The 20,877-nt window shown below is 35.8% G+C and overlaps 1 protein-coding gene across 3 annotated transcripts in view; it reads right to left on the reverse strand.

Moving 5' to 3' along the window:
• Positions 1–969: 969 nt before the first annotated feature.
• Positions 970–20,877, reverse strand: part of LOC129889365 (carbon catabolite repressor protein 4 homolog 6) — a 38,945-nt gene continuing 19,037 nt past the window's right edge. The window contains exons 6-17 of one of the 3 annotated variants that reach the window (XM_055964635.1): positions 20,299–20,380; positions 20,156–20,199; positions 16,300–16,381; positions 13,418–13,510; positions 13,211–13,243; positions 12,998–13,089; positions 11,192–11,430; positions 10,320–11,095; positions 10,095–10,180; positions 9,730–9,814; positions 1,615–1,741; positions 970–1,415 (exon numbers count right to left, since the gene is read on the reverse strand). In XM_055964635.1, the coding sequence (XP_055820610.1) occupies positions 1,652–1,741; positions 9,730–9,814; positions 10,095–10,180; positions 10,320–11,095; positions 11,192–11,430; positions 12,998–13,089; positions 13,211–13,243; positions 13,418–13,510; positions 16,300–16,381; positions 20,156–20,199; positions 20,299–20,380 (1,702 nt within the window). In that variant the 3' untranslated portion in view covers positions 970–1,415; positions 1,615–1,651. Of the gene's footprint in view, positions 1,416–1,614; positions 1,742–9,729; positions 9,815–10,094; positions 10,187–10,319; positions 11,096–11,191; positions 11,431–12,997; positions 13,090–13,210; positions 13,244–13,417; positions 13,511–16,299; positions 16,382–20,155; positions 20,200–20,298; positions 20,381–20,877 lie in introns of all 3 variants that reach the window. The other 2 variants (XM_055964634.1, XM_055964636.1) reach the window with 2 other exon arrangements.

The following is a 20,877-nucleotide window of genomic DNA, read 5'->3' on the forward strand; positions in this document are numbered from 1 at the left end:
GTGCGTTGCATGTGTGTTCCATATAATTTTTTATAGATTTATTAGAATGAGAATTTTTTTATGAAAACATATGTGTAATGGGTAATAAAATGCAACAATTACAAATATATCATAAATACAAGCTACTACAAATGAGGGACGTATTTTAATGTTTAAAATTAATTTCTTTTAAACAAACAACAATAAATTTTGAACTTTGATTAGTAATTACCAAACTTCCAATAAAGTAACAAACAAACTTAGGACAATCAAAAAGTTTATAAAAAAATTAAATTAAACAAGTCTAATAGAAAAAACACTCAAAAAATAAAAATAGAGATGAAAAAACTTTCTAACAACTTTCTATGAATTAATTTCTAACAATTTTCTATGAAATATTTGTCTTTCACTTTTTGACTTTACACTCTCATTATTAGTATTTAGTATAATATAATATGATTATTTTTAATATTTAATTAATTAGATATTTTATGATATTTTATTTTAATGTGAGGGTAAATTGATTATCCAACTTTGAGGTTAGGACCTTCCCACTTTTAGTAATATATATATATATATATATATATATATATATATGATGATAAGCAAAGAGAAGAATTTTATTTTATTTTTCAGATGAAAGCTGGGGCATCATAATCAAAATAAGGAATTAAAAGTCAATTTCCCTCAGTAGTTAGATACTCCATTGTATCTTTGTTCATGAGTAGGGGCAGAACTAGAAGGTTCGATTGAATTCCCTTTGCTTTGAAAAAATTCTACTGCACAAATAAGGGTAAAAACAAGTTTTTGATTTGAAGTTGTTAAAGCACCTTTACAATTTCGTTAGAATGTTTTGTATAAAACCCTAGTCCCGCTACTGCTTACCAGAGGTGTATAGTCGACCTGAAGATCAATAAATCATTGCAAACAACGTTTTGGATTTTAACTTTCAAAGAAAAATGATGTCAGCTTAAAGGTAGACTCCTGCCGTTCGAAGAAGAGCAACACACTTTCTAAATGTAATTCTTTCGAAAACACAACTCCATCTACTTTTTGCAGTAAATTAAGTGAACAATGACTATTTTCATCTTTTCTGAAGCATAAAAGAAATCAAACGAGGACAAGTTAGCAAACAACTTGCCTTCAAAATAAAGGGTAAACGCTGATCACCAAATGTGTTGCTGAACGATCTACAGCGAACTTGATATTAATACGATCTGCTTCCTTAACTCAATTAGTAGGACCCCTAGAGTCCACTTCTTCCCCACACAACGAGTGAAAGGGATAAAGTAAAGACTAACTTTAAAGCAGAGCTCGTGTATCAATTAACTTATCGAGACACTAGCATTTTGAATCAGTAGTGCCCTTAAACCCCCTTCATCCTTTTTTCATATCCAGGTTGAAGCTCTTCCACAATGAATCTCTCCCTTCATCACCTGGTAGAACAAAAAGTCTTACGTACTGCAAAGGATGAAGCTATAAGATGGGTCGTTGGGTTATAACTTGTATAAACTCCTCCAAACGAAGGATGAAATTTCAAATTCAAGAGAAAAGACGGTGTTAACACATTTATGCACAAAACCAGAGGGAACAGTCCTCCAAAGACTGTATGAGAAAGCTTCAACTTCGATTTACCTGAAAACTCATATAGTCCTTTGGAATGGACAGAATTTTACTGCTTTTGGACGCTAGTATTGTGAACCGATATATCATTTGTAAAAGCAAATTCTGAAACCAGAGCAATATGATCACTTCCCCATTTCTGGATAGTAGCAAAACAAAGAAAGAAGAAAATCTGTTCAATACATAAGCACATGGCTAAAAGACAAGTCGTTAATGAAAAGTGCATCTAACAAATGTAAGAGTTACAACAGAATGAGCTAATTTGACTGCATTGTAATAGTGTAATAATTTTTTTCCACTTTATGTTTATCTATTAATGTAATGTTTGTATGAGTATCGGGCCCAATAAAAGAAAACGGGGCATTTGCAGATCTTATCCATGTTAAAGCTGAAACTACTGGGAACCCATAATTAATCCTTAAAAGTTCCATGTCTACCATGAACCTGCATGGTTCATAGCCAACTGAACTAATTCCAATATGTACTTTTTTTCCAACTAACAATTGAGTCATATGTCATGTGCTCATGCTTGCCAAGAAGAACTACAGCAGCAGCTCTCCGATCATGTGTTTTCATTCCCACTCTGTATCATATATTATATCCCATAGCTACCATTGAAAACAAGGTTTGGCACTTTAACCCAGAAATGTTTGGTATATTAATTATGCATTTTTTGCAATTGCATTGTTGGTTTCCCTTTGATAGTTTTAAGAAACTTACAAAAGACAACCACCAACGATTATTAGAAGATTGAAAAATGAGTGATTTTGCAGAACTAAGTTTGTGCAGAAAATACTTACCAATGCAATAATTTCAGTTCTTAGATGACTATGCCACCACTCTAAAAATTAAAAACAAGAGAAATAAAAAATGCTACCTATAATACTTCAAAGGAGATCAATAAAGCTTTTACTGACTATGGAGATGGACACATCCCTAGACATGTTACTGGCTGCTAAAGTTCTTCCAATGCTTTAAGTGATCCCAGTCTCAGCCCTTTAGAAATCCCCAATCCCCACTTGCCTCTCTGAAGGATAAATGACCAGCCAATTAATGTGAATTTCTTCAAAGGTTTAAGTGCATCTGTCCACTTATTGTTAACGGCTCGTTTGGTTTGTCATATAAGAAAAATAGTTTTGACATAAAATCCAATATAACTAATACTATTTGGTTTCTGACATAAAACTCTAATTTATTAAAATGAATTATGTATAACAAATAGCAAAACATGTCTTCTGATATAAACTTTTCCATTACTTCTACTACCAAAAATCTATGCAGGAATTTATGTATTACTTAATGCAGGATAGATGTGAAATAAGACTATTCATATCGGCAATCTGCATAAGACCACATAAATTGACAAATATCCTCAAAGCTATAATATGTATTATCCATACATTGCAATCCCTGCATAACTCATAACAGCACAGTATTATCATAACATTATATAAAATTGTTCACCACATGTTATTATTCATACACGTATTAAAATCCTTGCATAACTAGCCATCATCCAAATGACCCCCAAGTGTGAGCGTAGAATGTAAGAAGTGTTAATATCTTATGTTAGCTGTTATCCCGCATGATCTAAATTATGTTTGGCACTTTCAAATACGTACATCTAGTACTCATTGAATAGTCATGTCTCTTATGTTAAGGATTCCCCACATTACATGTGTTGTGTTTGACAATTACAAATAGGTTTGCATCCGTCAAATTATCGAGTTATAAATACATCTGTTCTTTTAAAAAATAATGCTGTTTGGGCTAACTGGTGAACATCTTGACTATCAATTGGGCATATGGTCTCCCCACCATAACAGATACCACGTAACTCTCTTACAAAGCTTAGACAGATAAAAAGGGCAGCCCAGTGCACTAAAGCTCCCGCTCTGCACAGGGTTCGGGGAAGGACTCGACCACAAGGGTCTATTGTACACAGTCTTACCTTACATTTTTGTCAGAGACAAAGCTTAGACAGATGAAACGAATAAACTAGCTTTTTTGCCTAAGCTAAGATCTGAACCTTAGTCTCCCATCCTTATCTTTCCAGCCTTCATTGACTACTAGACTACACTGCCAAACTACTTTCCTCCTATTCACATGATATTGAAGCATCTATTATCTCGATAGAGATCCAATTATCTTCCGCATATTAGAGAATGGCCTTATGCCATCCAACTTGCCAAAATTTTCTCTTTTCCCAGTTTTACAATACTTGGCTCTATCTGGTGGAACTGAGAGGGTGCACAATATTTATAGTTACAAGAACATAGTTCCCTTCATCAATAACATGAAACATGCTCAGGATATAGGTGAGTGTTAGATATGTGTAATCATGTAAGTGTAAATAATTAGACCTAATGTAATATAGTGTTAGTGACCACATCAAAAAGGGACAAACAATTTACATGATTACACAACTAAGTGCTGACGTGGCACCTTCAACTAAGTAGGTTGGCTGTGTTTGTACACACGCGCTGCCACGTCAGCAAATATATTTTTTTAAATTTAAATTCTTTATAAATCTTCTTATTTTCTTTATCTTGTATTTAAATTAAGTTAATGCACGTAAATGTTTTTAAAAATTTTTCCTTGTATTTAAATTAAATTTTTTTTACCTTCATTCATTGTCTTTTCTATTTTATTTTGCTATTGATTTTATTTATTCTTTTTATTTTCTTTGTCTTTCCTTTTGATTTGATTTGATTTCAAATTTAATTCCAAATGCCTTATATTTAAAATAAGTTAATTTCAAATGAATTTCAAAATAAGTGAAAAAATCAAATAAAACATAAAAAAAATTAAAACGTTAAAATTAAAGGACACTTTTTAATTATTTTAAAAAAAAATCACGGATCTACGATCAGCTCCCTAAATCGGCCCGGCGAAATTGTTCCCTCTTTGCTGAACTTCGGCAGATCTTATTCGTCTCTCCGGCGAATCGAGTTTGCTTGGTTTTAAAGGTAGGTTTTCCGGCGTGATCTGTAAGTTCCCTTCAGATTTGCTACTTCTACTTCTACTTTTGCCTCCTTCTTCGCTATTTTCCGGTGAGATTCTTCCGGCAGACTCCCACTTGTTCTTCTTCTTCTACTTCTTTATTTTTCGGTAAAGTTTTTCCAATGAAACTCTTCTACCTTTCTTCTTCTTTATTTTACGGCGAAGGTTTTCGTCGTCTTCTTGCATGTTTCGGCGAAATAAGTTTGTCCAGATTCCGGCGATGTCGGGGATTCCGGTTAGATTTACTCACAGCTTTCTCCGGCCAGGTTCTATCTTTCCCTTTCTTCCCTAGTTGATTTTTTTGTGCTCCAACTACTGTTCTAGTCTTATCAGTTTGCTCACCAAAATTGTTCTTGTTGTTGTCTTAGCTCTTACTTCTTTTTCTATCCTCTTTCGGCACTTATTGACTAGTGTCTTTGATTTCATATACTTGCCTATTAGTTAGTGAGTGTTGTCTCTATTCTACATTCTATATTGTTAGGTAGTATATTATTGATTGTATTCTCTTCATTTATTTGTTCTCACTTCTTCACTTTGTAGTTATATTTTTTATATTATTTTTTTAGTGGCTTTGGAAACTGATGGTGGATTGGGGTCATGTCCTCGATTGGGGTTGAAGGCGAGGGGAAATAGTGGTAAGAGGGGGGGCGGTCTTTCTTAAGTTGAGACTAGGATCGTGGAACATAGGGTCACTTACAGGGAAGTCCATAGAGCTAGTGAAGATTCTTAAGAGGAGAAGAATTAATATAGCATGTGTTCAGGAGACTAGATAGGTAAGTACCAAAGTTCGGAATGTGGATGGATTTAAATTGTGATACTTAGGAAGCTCAAGAGATAGAAATAGAGTAGGTATTCTAGTTGATGCAGATCTTAGGGAGAGTGTGGTGGAGGTAAAGAGGATCAGTGATAGGATGATGACTATTAAGCTAGTTATAGGCAGGCTTATTGTGAACGTTGTTAGTGCGTATGCACCTCATGTGGGCCTGGATGAGGAAGTCAAAAGGCTCTTTTGGGAGGATTTGGATGAGGTAGTGAGAGGTATACCGAGCACCGAATTTTTTTTCATTGGTGGAGATTTCAATAGTCATATCGATACAACGTCTAGTGGTTTTGATGATGCCCATGGGGGCTTTGGTTTTGGGGAAAGGAATGGTGGTGGGGTATCTCTTCTGGAGATTGCTAAAGCTTTTGAGATGGTAATTGCTAACTCGCGTTTTCTGAAAAGGGAAAATCAGTTGGTTACTTTTAGTAGCACGGTAGCTAGGACGCAAATTGATTACCTACTCTTTCGGAAGGGTGATAAAGGCCTTTGTAAGGATTGCAAGGTTATTTCGAGTGAAAATATTACCACCCAACATAGGCTTTTGGTGATAGACTTGGAGATTAAGAGGGATAGGAGAAAGAAAACCCTTTATGATCGATCGAGGATTAGATGGGGGGCCCTATCCCCTTCCCTCTCTCGAGAGATGGGGGAGAAGTTAATTGGTATGGGGGCCTGGAGTAGTAGCGGAGATGTGAACAACACGTGGGACACGACTGTTGGTTGCATTAGAAATGCAGCTACCGAGATACTAGGGGTATCGAGAGGTATCTTTAGTGGTTGTCAAGGAGATTGGTGGTGGAATGGAGAAGTTCAAGGCAAAGCAAAAGCTAAGAAGGTTGCATATATGGAGTGGTTGGAGTGCGTGGATGATGTTGAGAACTGTAGGCTTAAAGCTATCTACAAGACGGCGAAGACGGAAGCCAAGTTGGCGGTCACGAGTGCTAAGACAGCAGCTTTTGAACGCTTATATGTCGAGTTAGGGGAAAAAGATGGGGATAAGCGATTGTATAGGCTCGCCAAAGCAAGAGAGAGAAAAGATCGTGACTTAGATCGAGTAAAGTGCATCAAGGACGAGGAAGGTGAAGTGTTAGTGGATGAGACATCTATTAAGCAAAGATGGCAAGCTTATTTCCACAAACTCTTAAATGAAAAAGGGGACCGAGATATTGTTTTGGGGGATTTGGTGCACTCTCATAGTCTACGGGATTATGGGTACTGCAGGTGTTTTAGGATTGAGGAGGTTAGACGTGCTACTAGTCGGATGAGGAAGGGGAGAGCGATTGGGTCCGACGAGATTCTGGTGGACTTTTGGAAGAGCACTAACAACACAGGTTTGGAGTGGTTGGCTAGGTTGTTTAATGTTATTTTGAAGACAGCTAAGATGCCCGTTGAATGGAGGTGGAGTACTATGGTTCCATTGTACAAGGACAAGGGTGATATCCAAAACTGTACTAATTACAGAGGTATCAAATTGTTAAGCCACACTATGAAGATATGGGAGAGGGTGGTGGAGATAAGGGTGAGGAGAGAAGTGCCAATTTCAGAGAATCAGTTCAAATTCATGTCAGGGCGGTCAACTACTGAAGCAATCCATCTTATGCGGAGACTGGTGGAGAAATTTAGGAAAAGAAAGAGGGATTTCCTATGGTGTTCATTGATCTTAAAAAGGCTTATGACAAAGTTCTGAGGAATGTTCTATGGAGGTGTCTGGAGGCTAAAGGTGTTCTGATGGTGTATATTAGGGCAATAAAGGATATGTATGCTAGAGCCAAGACCCGGGTTAGGACGGTGGGAGGTGACTCAGAGCACTTTCCTGTTGAGATGGGACTACATTAGGAATCTGTGTTGAGTCTTTTTCTTTTTGCCCTGGTGATGGATGAGCTGTCACGGCCTATTCAGGAGAAGGTTCCACGGTGTATGCTATTTGCGGATGACATCATTTTGATTGATGAGACTCGAGACAAAGATAATGATAGGTTGAAGGTTTGGGGACAAACTCTGGAGTCCAAAGGGTTCAAATTGAGCAGGACCAAGACAGAGTACATGGAGTGCAAATTCAGTGGTGTGATAGATAAACAAGACATGAAAGTGAGGCTTGACACTCAACCTATCCCCAAGAGAGAGCTATAAATATTTTGGGTCCGTCATCCAGAGTAGTGGGGACATCGACGATGATGTCACGCATCGCATCTCTGGATCCCTTGTGATAAGAAGGTGCCACCCAAACTCAAAGGTAAGTTTTACAGAATGGTGGTTAGGCCATTGTTGTTATATGGTGCGGAGTGCTGGCTAGTCAAGAACTCTCATGTTCAGAAGGTGCAAGTTGCGGAGATGAGGATGTTGAGATGGATGTGCGGACATACAAGGAGTGATAAGATTAGGAATGAGGTTATTCGAGAGAAGGTGAGAATGACCTCTGTAGCAGACAAGATGAGAGAAGCGAGACTGAGATGGTTTAGGTATGTGCAGAGGAGGTGTGTCGACGCGCCAATTAAAAGGTGCGAGCGGTTGGATTTGGGGGTTATACAGAGGGGTAGAGGTAGACTGAAAAGTACTAGGGAGATGTAATTAGACACGATATGGCGCAACTTCATATCACCGAGGACATGACCTTAGATAGAAAGGAGTGGAGGTCGCATATTAGGATAGAAGGTTAGCTGGGGTAGAATGTTGTCTTGCCCTGTGACGGTTTAGGGTTGGTCTTAGGTCTAGGCTTGCCAGTATAGTTTTGTTGTTATTGCCCTTTGATTATCACTCTATTTTGCTATTGGTATTGTTCTTGTCTTGTAGAATTTGCATGATATGATTGTATATATACTATTGTTCTCTCTTGTTTGGAACTGATACTTTTGAGCCGAGGGTCTTTCGAAAACAGTCTTTCTATCTCCATGAGGTAGTGGTAAGGTCTGCGTACACTCTACTCTCTCCAGACCCCACTTGTGGGACTTCACTAGGTATATTGTTGTAAAAAAATCCACATAAGTTTTTAAAAATAATTAAAAGTGAAAAGATAAGAAATTAATGAAAGAAAAAAAAGAAAAAAAGAAAAAAATTAAAGTGAGGACGAAATTAAAATAAATATTTTACATAGAAAGAAATGAAAATAATTAAATATATATAAGTTTTAATATAAATAATTATGTGTACTAACTAATTATAAAGTTACCAATTAAAAAAGGACATGTGTCCAATTGTTTCACTCATCACTTGCCTTCAAGAGAGTATGCACACTCTCTTTGCCACGTTAGCTTTTAGGGTATATTTATTCCATTTTAAAATAGTTTAGAGGGGGTAATAGGACCCTAGTTAAGTTAAGGTGTGTCGCTGGGATTTCAATTATAGTTCAGGGGTACTTATGCATTATCCCTTCTTTTAATACTTTCCAACTTATCTTTTATTTCTCACAACCTCAAAAGTATTTTTCTCCAGTTATGGATAGCTTTCTTTTCTCCATCTTCAATTTCAATATTATTTCCAAATTCAATAAGCATGTGACTTCTTGATCAAAATGGAACTCACCTTTCTGAGAAACTTCAAAGTTTCCTAGTGATGTTCATGGGCATAGAGCCTAGTCCTACTTTGGATTTAGCTTGACTTACATTTCTCATCAAAGTAAGTTACTCCCGTAATTTCACCGGTCATATTTGGAATTGTTGATTTTAAAGGCAAAACCTTAGTATTACAATGCTAGAATAAGAATGTTTAGAGTGATGTTTTTTAAACAGTCCAAATTGGACAAATATCTTTTGCCGTGTGTGGCACCAAAAATTGAAGTGTTAAAGTACTCATACTATCAAATCATCAATACATCTTTCTATTCTCATATTCTCACACTCTTTGCACTCAATAGTCTCATGAAACTTCCGTACCTGAAAGCTTTATGTTAACAAAGGTGCATCTATCTTGACCTGGAAAATGTAACTGAGCTTCTCTCTTAAGTATGACCGTAAGTCGATGCTCATGTATTAATGTTTCAAGGATAAAATCTGTAGCTATGCTCATGTACTAAATATTTCAAGGATAAAATCTGTAGCTAATGTGTCATAACCTTACAGGCTATTCAGAAGGCAGCAGCTACATAAGTGATAAAGAATTTCAGGAAGTTAAGTTGCATTTCATCCCTATTGCAAATAAAAAACTAAATTCGGTATCCATAGCACTAAAATTTGAAGGCTACTATATGAGAGGAGATCAAACAAATGTTTCCCCATGCATAAAACAAACAAAGTTCTGTGCAGCAAGGATGAATCAGCACTGTTGTTCCGTAAAAAAACTAGTCAGAGTTTCCTTTACCAATATACCTTAGTAGGGAAACCTCTCATAAATTGCATGGCACTTTTTGGAATCGGAGCAAGCACCCTCGCAGTCTGAAGGCCTTCAGAACGCCTGAGTGTAATTTGAACAGTAAGTTTCTCATGTTATTCTTGAGTTCTAACAGATGGAATAGCAAGACCACTAACCACAGAGATGCATATGCATCTGACATGTATAAAACAACACATTGTGGTTAGATTCTTTAGGTACCCTAATATCAAGAGCATTTCAAATATGTAGTAAATAACTATGGTAATGTTATAAATCAATCTGGGATCTTATATTTGTTCCACAATATTGGAATTAAAATAAAAAGGCAGAAGAAGCTAGGGCAGAATTTAAAGATGCTCACCATATATAATCAACTGTACCCATGAAAAGCCTGTGATAGCTGGTCACCTCAGGTTCTCCTGTTGAATCTCTTCTTCCAGAAAAATCCTGCAACTGCCAAGATGTGAATTGCAGAATTAAAAAATAAGCAAGTAGTAAACCAGATTACCAGCCAAGAGAAGAATATATTGTACATATATGACTGAGAAAAGCAAATAGACTAAAAGCTTTTCTAAATAAGAGCTACCTCTACTTCCCTATATGCACTTGTCAACTTCAAATTATGTTCCATTACTGTGCAATCTGCATTGCCCGTAGCAGTTTCTATATCAATTGGAGTCCAAGCTGATGGATCATAAAACGACTTCTCCCAGTCAACAATCTCAGAATCCAAATTAGGAGCATCATCTGCAATCTCGTCTCTAAAAGGACGCAACTCTAAGGAACCATCACACTTCTTTAATGACTCATCCAATTCCTCAAGAGAAGTTGTTTGAAATTGGTCAGAGTCTGATAGGAAGGAACTAGCATCATCATGTAACTGGGACAAAAATGCTTCACGACTTTCTCCTAAAAGTTCATCTTCTTTTGTGCTTCCAGAGACCACACTAAGTGACAAGTTGTCCATCTTTTCGTCCAACAAAACATCAAAACAAGTCTCTGTGTATGAGTTTTTAAGTTCACGTGGTATTATAGGGGAGCTTTCAGAGATTTCCAGAAGAGAAACTTCATGTACATTTGAAGAATCAGAAGATAGCCCTGTCGATGACACATCTGAACAATGGGGTATTGTAGATCTGTGAATGCTCACTACATTTTCAGAACCAAAATCACCTACTTTGAACTGCCCATCCTTTTTTCTATATGAGTCGGTTCCTGAATGCAATTCTGCTTCAAAATTATTGTGAGAAGAGGTAGATACGGCATTAGGGTTGGCATTGTTATATCCACTCTCAGAATCCTTATCATATTCATCTTTTTGACAAGATTCTAATGATCTGACTTCATGACTCGTACCTTCAACTGGAAAAAATGAGCTTTCATCACAAGAACCACTAGGATTTTCTCTAAAAACACCAACAGAAACTGAAATAGTTTGACAACTGTCAGCTACATTACCATGGATTACTCTATGTAAATCATTTGTACTCTCAGAGCATGAGATAACCATACAAGAATTTCCCAGCTCATATTCTACAGAACTCTGAGGCTGAGACAAGGTACATGCAGAAGATCCAGTTCCTGAATCTTTTTCTGGAGTATCGAGTTTCTGTTCAGCTAATGCCATCTTATTGTCTTTTATCTCTCTCTCAGTAACCACTTCAGAGCTTTGAGAAGAGCTAACTGCATCCTGGTGTCTGTGGTATCAAAAGAGAATTCCAGTTTTAGAAACATCAAGGGTGGAACCAGAAAGCAATCAAGGGTCTGAAGTAAATGTGATTTCAGCTTCCTTCACATTTACAGAAAGAACACAAGATCCTTAATAAAAAATAGAAACCCAATTGCATTTTTGAATAGACAAGTGCTTCAAGCTCAACATGATTATGTGATCAACAAATCAAAAGAAATAATAGATGGATAACCCATAATGATCTTGCATTTTATAATCTTTTTCACTGCAATCCCTACAAGCCAAATTCAAATCCTCAGAAACAATGGGTCCCACATTTGGTGAGTTATTTATCAATAGACAACATTAGAAATGATTATATCAGAGAGAGAAGTAAATGCGAAGCTTCCTTCACATTTACTGAAAGAACACAAGATCCGTAATATAAAAAATAGAAACTCAAATGCATTTTTTAATAGGTTGGTGCTTCAAGCTCAACATGAATATGTGATCAACAAATCCAAAGAAAGGACCGATGGACAGCCCATAATGATCTTGCATTTTATTATTCTTTTTCACTGCAATCCGTGCAAGCCAAATTCAAATCCTCAGAAGAAATGGACACCACATTCGGTAAGTTATTTATTAATAGACAAGATTAGAAATGATTAGATCAGACAGAGAATGCAAGTAAAGCACATTGAGAATAAAATGAAGGTCGCTTGAGGTAATTTGATATATTCTAGTAAACCTCCGAATAAACCGGCCTATAGGTGTGACAGCACAATGATCCTTTGAGGACCAAAAGGACAAGAGGCAAACCAAAATCACATGGAGCTGAATTTTCTAAAATGACCTACAAAGTCTCTAAATGAAGATGGACTTAGCAAAAGTAGAACACTATGAAAGCAAAGGATCCACATTAACAAAGGCTAAATGTTCAGTTTGTTTGTTCAGTTGGAGCTTACCCCTGTTAATGGTTTTGACTTGTTTTTGGACTTTGTTAGCTCCCTAGTTCTAGCATAGACTTCATGTACTGGTGCTAAAAATGTATTTTTTATGTCTTTTCTGTAATGGAGCTAACGGGTTTACAACTTTAGTAATATGGCATCTCCCTAATCTTCCTACAATGATAATCTCTTACTTTATCCAAAAAAAAAAAGGATCCGTATTAGCAATACCAACTATTGGGATTAATGCTTAGTTATTGTTACACTTACATCAAGTCCAGTGCTTGTCAAGAGTCTGTCTAATATGATTAGAAACTTGTATGCTAGTGTAGCCATAAGTGTGAATTTTAAAGAACCTCAAGTTTAGAAAGTCACAAATTTACCTTAAATATACATTATATACAAGTATTGGAATGCACTGGACCCAAATAGAGCAGAATGAAATACAGGATGGATTAATGTAATCCACCCCAACTAGCTAGGAATTGGGGCCTAGTTGTGCGATTATATAGAAGTAGAAAACTTATAAGATTATACATAAGCTGTATCAAGGAAATCAGAAGCAAAGGTCAAGGAGGAACCACTGTACTACTAAGTCTCCATGAATAAACCGTAATTTCTTTCAACAAGGTAAGAAGTCAATACCTAGCACTAGCATTGAAGCTACGCTTCACTGTATTAATTGTAGCTGATTCCTGTCCTGACACTTTATCCCGAGGCACTTCAGATAAGTCTAACTGCAAGAAAAAAGTATCCAAAATGCATTCCAAATCATAGAATCATCATGTCCTCAGAGAAGGCACAGAAGAAAAAGGGGTGGGGGAAGCAGCAAGAAACAAAATATAGTCTGAAGCTTACTCTTTCCTCAGCAAGATAGTTGTATAATGGACTCTGGTAAAAGGGGAAAAAGAATAAGGAATTATTGCATGGATTCTAGTAAAGTGTAAAGAGATGAACAGAATTATTTCACTACAACATAACATTCTCACATGTAAGTAAGAGTAGAAAATATGCACTGATGGAAAAACATGTCATAAGAGCTTCAATGGGAATTATTGAACCCACCTTCGGTGTACTGTTAAAATCTCCACAAATCACAATAGGAGCATTGTCCCAAAGTTTTGAAACACCATCAGCCTTATCCAGAAGCACCCTAACCTGGTTGCCACAAAATTTATTTACACTAAACAGAATAAGAGTTGAATCCAATCAAGTGGAATCTCCCTTGCATCTAAAAAGCTAAACTAAAAAAGGTGTGTCAATCATGAAGTGAAAGTAAACCAACTTTATGAGTAAACAAACAAGACAGATCTGCCAAGTATGCTATCCTAAAGGAGGGAAGTAGGATGGAAATGGGACGAGACGGGAGGGTGCAGGGAAGGGCAGGTTAAGCCTCAACCCACAAAAACTTGGGAAAATTTTTCAGAAAAATATAATTAACCAACTTACATTTAAAAAATATAGCCCAAAACTTACAATATTATACGATACAATATTATACACTACTATATAGAAACTGAATTGTCTTCTTCTTTGAATCCAAGCACCAGATCCATCCAAATCTCAAAAATTACACCAAATCACCCTACATTTCAGATTTTGTTTCCTCAATACCTACCCGATCTTTTGTAGCAATACCCAGTCAAAACGGAGCTTATTTTCGGAAATCCAATTTTCAAATTTTGAAGCTTCGAGCTACAACAATGGCCGCCTATGGGGTTTCTGCAAGCTACATCCACCGCAAAAGTTCCTAACTAGAACCAGCTCCCCTCCTGTTCCTCCAGTTCCCTCTTTGATTTGTGGCATGTGTCATTTCATACAGTATTTAATGGCTCAATTTTTTTTACAGTATTCAATATATCACAAAACAAAATTTTGTTTTTCTGCTTTTGTGAGTTTCCCTTCATTTTTTTGTTCTCCTTTTGCATAGTGTTATGTGCTAACTAGTAACTACTGGCACAGAATTTTCTTTATGTTTAACTCTGAAATTAGTACTACTATATGTTTTATTTGACAACACAAAAAGGAAGAAGAATGGTAGACAATGGTGATTGAGAGTTGTTGGTCTATAGATGAAAAGTAAGTTTCAATTTACAAAATGATTGGGCCAAATTAGGTAAATGCAGCAGTTTTTCTCATATACGATAGCACCCCCTCTGCCCTCCTTGTTCAAGTCGTTCAAGAGTGTACAACATGGGCCAATTTTGGTAGCATTGTTTCCCTAACTGATAGAGAGTGTAATTATCTCATACCCCTACCCCCATAAATTCTCTTTTTACTTTTTTCTTCTACTTCGATATTTACATCTTTCAGTAAAATCTGTACCTATAATCCTTTTTTGACCTCAGAAGTACCCTTGAATACCTACAAGTTTTGCATCAGACCTGTAAGAATTAAAAACAGAATATTCACCTGTTCTAATGGACCTTCATTATTCAATTTATACGGGTTGACTTGCCAAACTTTTAGTTTATGTCCAAGAATTAATTAGTCTATTTTTAAATTAAAGAAATTAAAGAATTTGGATGTTTAAGTTATTAAGTACCTATTAAGTTGAAGACAGAGCAACACAATTGTTTGGGATTGGCTTCCCCAAGTTTCAGACTAGTTTCCCAGCCAGCAACGACAAATATCAGATTAAAGAAAAAAACAAGAATAACTGAACTAACAAACAAAATGAAATGGTAATTCTTGAAAAACTTCGATGTTTATTCTTAACCACCAAATGCTCTCCGTAACACATTTTCAAATTTAAATAGCATTCAAATGCAGAAATGCTTGTTCACCCAGTAACTCTTCATCCTCAAGAACCCAACCCCTACCCCTTCGAATTTTCGAAAGAATTGTTTTAACCCACCACCACCTTACATAAGCAGTAACCTTCCCCAAGCCTTTGCCATCTATAGAGGTAAACTGCCAACTTTATGAGGAGTAACAAGCAAAACAGTTCTGCCAAGTATATCTTAAAGGAGATAAAATTGTATGAGCATCAGCAACAAGATTAAGCGGAAAGAGAATGGAATTCTACCAATTCCTATAGCAGCCATTTAAATGCTGTGTTTGGGATAAATATAGTTTTGTTTTTTCTATTGGAGTTTTGCAGAATTTGGAGATATTTACAAAAACAACTCCTTCCTTTAAACTAAGGAAGGGATCGAGTAAAGCAGTATAGGTGCAATGCTGACGCTTTTCTTGATAAACATCTGCTTCTTCCCAAAATGGAAGCTATTTGAGAAAAATAGGTCCTCATATCAGAATACTCAAATCATTCCAGATTATATTATCCCATCAAGTTTGGGGGACATAGCTACTTCCTTGTCTTTCTAAGCATCAACAGATCTCCCAAGATTGGAGCGGTTTAATGTTTTATCTCTCCACGAAATATCAACTTATCCAACTTTGAGGTTAAGAAAATCTATAAATAAAAGATTAAAACAAAAAGAAGACAACATGGAAGCCCTCATGTCCTCGTATTAAACGAATGATGGGTAAGCAAAATTAAGAGAAAGAGGTCAAAAGACACCATAATTCAAAAATAAAGAGTTAGCAACATAAAATATAGCAGGAGCAAAGAAAGAACAACAGCCTTAGACGTTGATTTTCTAAATTCATGTCAATTTATTCTATTAAGCACTTTCCTCAGATGAACAAAGAGGTTGTATTCACTTAATCACAGAAATATGACTAATAATAGTTTCTCTTTACTACTATCTTCTCTTTAAATGGATTTTAGTACAGAACCAACATGCAGGGACAATCAGTAAAGATACACACATGAACATTGACTACAATTTGGCAGGTTGCTAATGTGTGAAGTAGAGTAACATATGACTGGATAACTATCAAGTATAGCATATAAAAGTACTGGATAGCTGATTTCAAAATAAATTCATGCACACATTGATGTGGTGAAAACTGAAAAGACAGTATTAATTGACGACAAATACCTGTCCGAGCTTAATCTCTCCCCTTCTAGGATTGAAAAGCACATGAGTATTACAAATTACAACCTTGTTGGAGTGACCAGGGCTGCAAGTGTAAAATATATCAAGTCAGCACGTAAAGAATTGACAACAAATTTGGCTCATACTAGGAACTCGAGAGAAAATGCCACAGACAACATCTGAATTCATAAAAACGTAGAAACAATAAACATCCAACACACAATCAACTGCTATCATTGGCTAGTCACAGCAGATAAATATGATTGGAAGGGACTTGAAAAACAATCATGAATTCATACTCTCTAAACCAGCTCATTTGCAGTTACAAATACAAAAACTATTGGAAAAACAAAGTTGTCAATGATACTGGTTCCAAACAAAAACTAAAATATGTACCCCATCAAAAAACAATGAACAAGATTCAGAGTTCTTGGATAATCCACATCTTTACACTCAGATACTACGATTAGGCACTTCTCTTTCTTTAGACAAAGTGCAATTACGTGAAGGAACATTCATATGAAAACTATCACTTTTCATGTACCAGAGAGAGAGAGAGAGAGAGAGAGAGAAACTTCTTGAATACTGCTGAAAAGAAAGCAGCTCAAAATCTCTAGGTTGAGGTGGCTCTACCCTATGTACTCTAGCCACCGTGAATCGCGAAATATGATTTATTTATTTAAGGTCGATTGTCTAGAAGAGATATTTATTTATTTGAACCTTCCCTCTAATTGCATATGCCATAACTATGACCACCCCTGCCATCAAGTACCATCATTAGCAATTGAATAGCAGATATGTCAGCCAAAAAATCTACTTTACTTCCAATTTTGTCCTACAATCTAGCTATGCCAAACTAAACAATTGCAAGTAAAGATCGACTACCTTTAGGAGATATCAAGCTGACCCAACCTTCTGGACGTGCTGTAAAGAGTATACACGCGAGCCAAAATAGAAGTATCCATTTCTTGTCCTTTAGGGATTCTAAGAGGTCAAGTACTAATTACGTTCCGTTTACAAAATCCTCTTTACACCAAAAAGAAAATAGAACAATATGATTAAACTTGATTTTTTGAATAGAATTGGCTGTCTTCACAGCACCTCAAAAATCTTGGTTGATTTTCCTGTATGGCATTCATCTTCCCCTTGTCTACAAATCTTTAAATTTATTGGCTATATCTTCAAACCAGAGTTGAAAAAAATCTCCGGCAGATAACTAGAGTCCTTTTTTCTCCTCCTTGTATTGCTACAATGCCATGGTTGAACCTTTGGGAGTATAAATACTGGTAGATCTGATCTGACAATGTCCATCTTCAGAAGATGTTACAACTGCCTTCTGTCTACCCCTCCATACCAATTTTCAGACTCATTAATGATCTCCATAACATAGTACTCTCTCCGTTTCAATTTGTTTGTCTGAGTTTGATTGGGCGCGGAGTTTAAGAAAGTAAGAAGACTTTTGAATTTTGTGGTCTTAAACTAAGGATATGTATAATGAACCAAAATGCCTATTCATCTTCTGGTCTTAAACATATCATGTAGGATGTTGAAATTAAGAGCTGCTGAATTAGGAAATAAGCATCCTTTTTGAAACAAACTAAGAAGGGAAGTAAGACAAACAAATTGAAACAGATGGAGTAAAATCTTTTGTCAGCAGTGGAACGGATCTTTCTTCCCATTAATGCAGACTAGGTTTTTAACCAATCACCAGCTACTAGTGATTGACGAAAAAATACAGGTCACTTGCCCAAAAAACAACTAAATTAAAGTTGCTGGAGTTAAAGAGAGAAGGAGGTCATTCTCTCCCTAAACTCAACAGGAAATTAGAAAACGGATTTCTTAAGTAATTAAAATAAAAAGGAAATATACCATCGTATTTTCATGTCAAAGAGGGAGGTAATAGATAATTCTCAAACTAATGGAGAGGCATGTCTGTTTAGGCGAATTATAGGAGGGGTGTGTTCAACCTTGTACCAGTAATAAGAACCAAGACAATATATGCATTTCTTCTCGTTTTTGTCCTATCACATACAAAACAGAGTAAGGGGGAGAAAGCGCTACAAAGGAAAACTATTTGTATAGCTTAACTTTGTTTTTTAAAGGCGTTAAAATTTGATCATTATTTGATTCAGAACTGTGTTTATCGATTCTCACACTGCTCATTAGTTCATAATCCTACTACAGTGATTTCTGTATTCAGTTTGACAGGAAATAAATTATTCAAACAAATAACTTTAGAGCAAATGCATATCCACCTATTGTATAATCATGCAAATATGGGTCAAGGAAATTCTACAAAGAGATGGTTGTGTAATTCTGTTTTGTTTATGGAAGAGTTTGAATTTTAAAAACAATAAAGACAACTCAATGATAACAAAAAAATTTTATCCTACTTCTGGTGACACTCAGTCACTGAGCATTTTAGTTATGTTGAAAGGACAACAGGTATAGCCTCATAAATCACAAGATTGCTTTGGCATACTAAGTATCCAGTCTGAAAGAACCTGCATTTCCACTCATGCAGAAAACTCTTACGACTCAATGTTCAATGTTCGGGCATGCTCTTTCCGTTCCTATTCATATATGTTCTCAACTTGCAACACTGTGCAATTGCCCTAATAGTTAAATACGTCCTTAATGACCTGTCTTTATAATATTATCATCTTTGTATTTGTTAATCTTTCTGGTCATTTTCTGATTCCTTATCATGACAATTCTCAGTAGAAGCAGCGGAGACGATTTGAATTCTGAATTTCTTTTAGACGAACTGTGAACATCCCCTGCTTAATTTTCCTTGTCTATCAAAATGTTTCACAGCTGAAGTGAAGCTCTAAACAGCACTCTCATTACTTCGGAGCAAAGCAATCTATTCTGAATCTTTCCGTGTCATTAAATGATGTCTAATTAATATTAGTATTTTACAACCATCTCATTGGACTCTATCTTGACGAAATCATCAAAATCTTTTCATCTCAATAGTTTGCATCAGATAGATATATCTAATATCACTTGTAATTACCTCTTCCCTCTAACAGTTTTGTGGTTGAAGCATGAATTTCACAAAGATTAGTTCTCTGTATCTGGGACAAATAGCATGCTCCTTGCATAGTTGATGTCAAACTAACATTTGTATGTTCTAGCTATCTCAATTGACTTTTTCAATAGTTCAAATCAGAATAAAATAGTGTGTGCTCAAAGATTACAGTTTGCAATAAAAACTTTAAAAAAAATTAACAACTGAAGATGCATAATTCCAAATAAAAAGAAAAAAAACTCCAGAAAAGGAAGGATTCAAAGTGGCCACTTTAAGGACAAAAGAGAACGAGTGATCACAGGGCTACTTTTTACCCTTGCATTCCTGGTTTGAAACTATTTCGTTAAGATTTGAGCAGTTTCATAAAACTTCCTGTTTTAAATTCTTAGATAACTATAAACAAGGCTAACACAGACAACATAACCAGTAGATAGATTAAATTGGCTAGGATCCTCAATTGGACATATTGTTTTGATTGCAATACTGACATGCTGGATGTTTCTCACTCCCCAGGGCTGCATTCTTTGGAAAATTCCTTCAACCTTTTCTTATTAGCTTCATAATCTAATAAGAAATAATTGAAAGAAGTGAAAAAGAAAACATAATTTTCTTTTGATGTATACATTGATACAGATCACCAAAGTTGCATAAAATTTTGTTGGGGATCAAGAAAAAAACAAGAAAAATAAATGAAAAAAGAGGCCTAGCATGCAAAAACTTCCAGCAGAAGTGAGGCCTCAACAAAGATTTGATTGATAAGGTACAAATCAAACATTCAAGAGATAAGTTGTTTTACAGTGCCACTGCCAAAACAAGAAGACCTACCTTGCTGAGGGAGCTGGTGAACTCTTATTTTGCTGACCAAGAGACTGTTAGCAAGAGATAAATACAACATCAGAAAAGCAAGTTTTGAACTTCAAGATACCTAGCAAGGCAATGAAAATAATACTTAAGAAGAATTTACACACCTCAAACACAAATATCTGGGCAACATTATCCCGAAGCCCAAACTTTTTAAATTCAATAAATTCTTCATGCACCAACTTGAATCTAACATTAAAAAAAATAATTCAAACAAGATAAAATCATGGACTAGTAGTGTAGATCCATCACAACTACTGCATCTTGCCAAAAATAAACACAAAAGGTTAATATTAAGATGATAACGCAAATTGTTGAATAGTACATTGAGGAGTTGAGACTAATCAAGCAAAAATAAGACTTAATATGCCGGAATAGCGAATCTCTAAACATTCAGTCGGATTATATTTGCTAACAGTCTAGAAACGACTACCAGCATGTTTAAATGACCTCGAGCATATCAAGCAAGTTCCAGCTTAGCTGGGGTACAGAATCCACACACAGAGACATGCACAGTACCCAAGATACTAATAAACTGGCAATGATATAACATAAGACTGGATTCTGTGACACCAATGTTTACATTGAACAGACACATAGTTACGAATCACTGAGCTACTAAAGCACATCAAAGTACCTCTTTACTATGCAAATTAGTACAATATATTCATTAGCTTATATGCAAG

This window comes from Solanum dulcamara, chromosome 5 (genome assembly GCF_947179165.1).
Source record: "Solanum dulcamara chromosome 5, daSolDulc1.2, whole genome shotgun sequence".
In the NCBI taxonomy this organism is placed as follows: domain Eukaryota; kingdom Viridiplantae; phylum Streptophyta; class Magnoliopsida; order Solanales; family Solanaceae; genus Solanum; species Solanum dulcamara.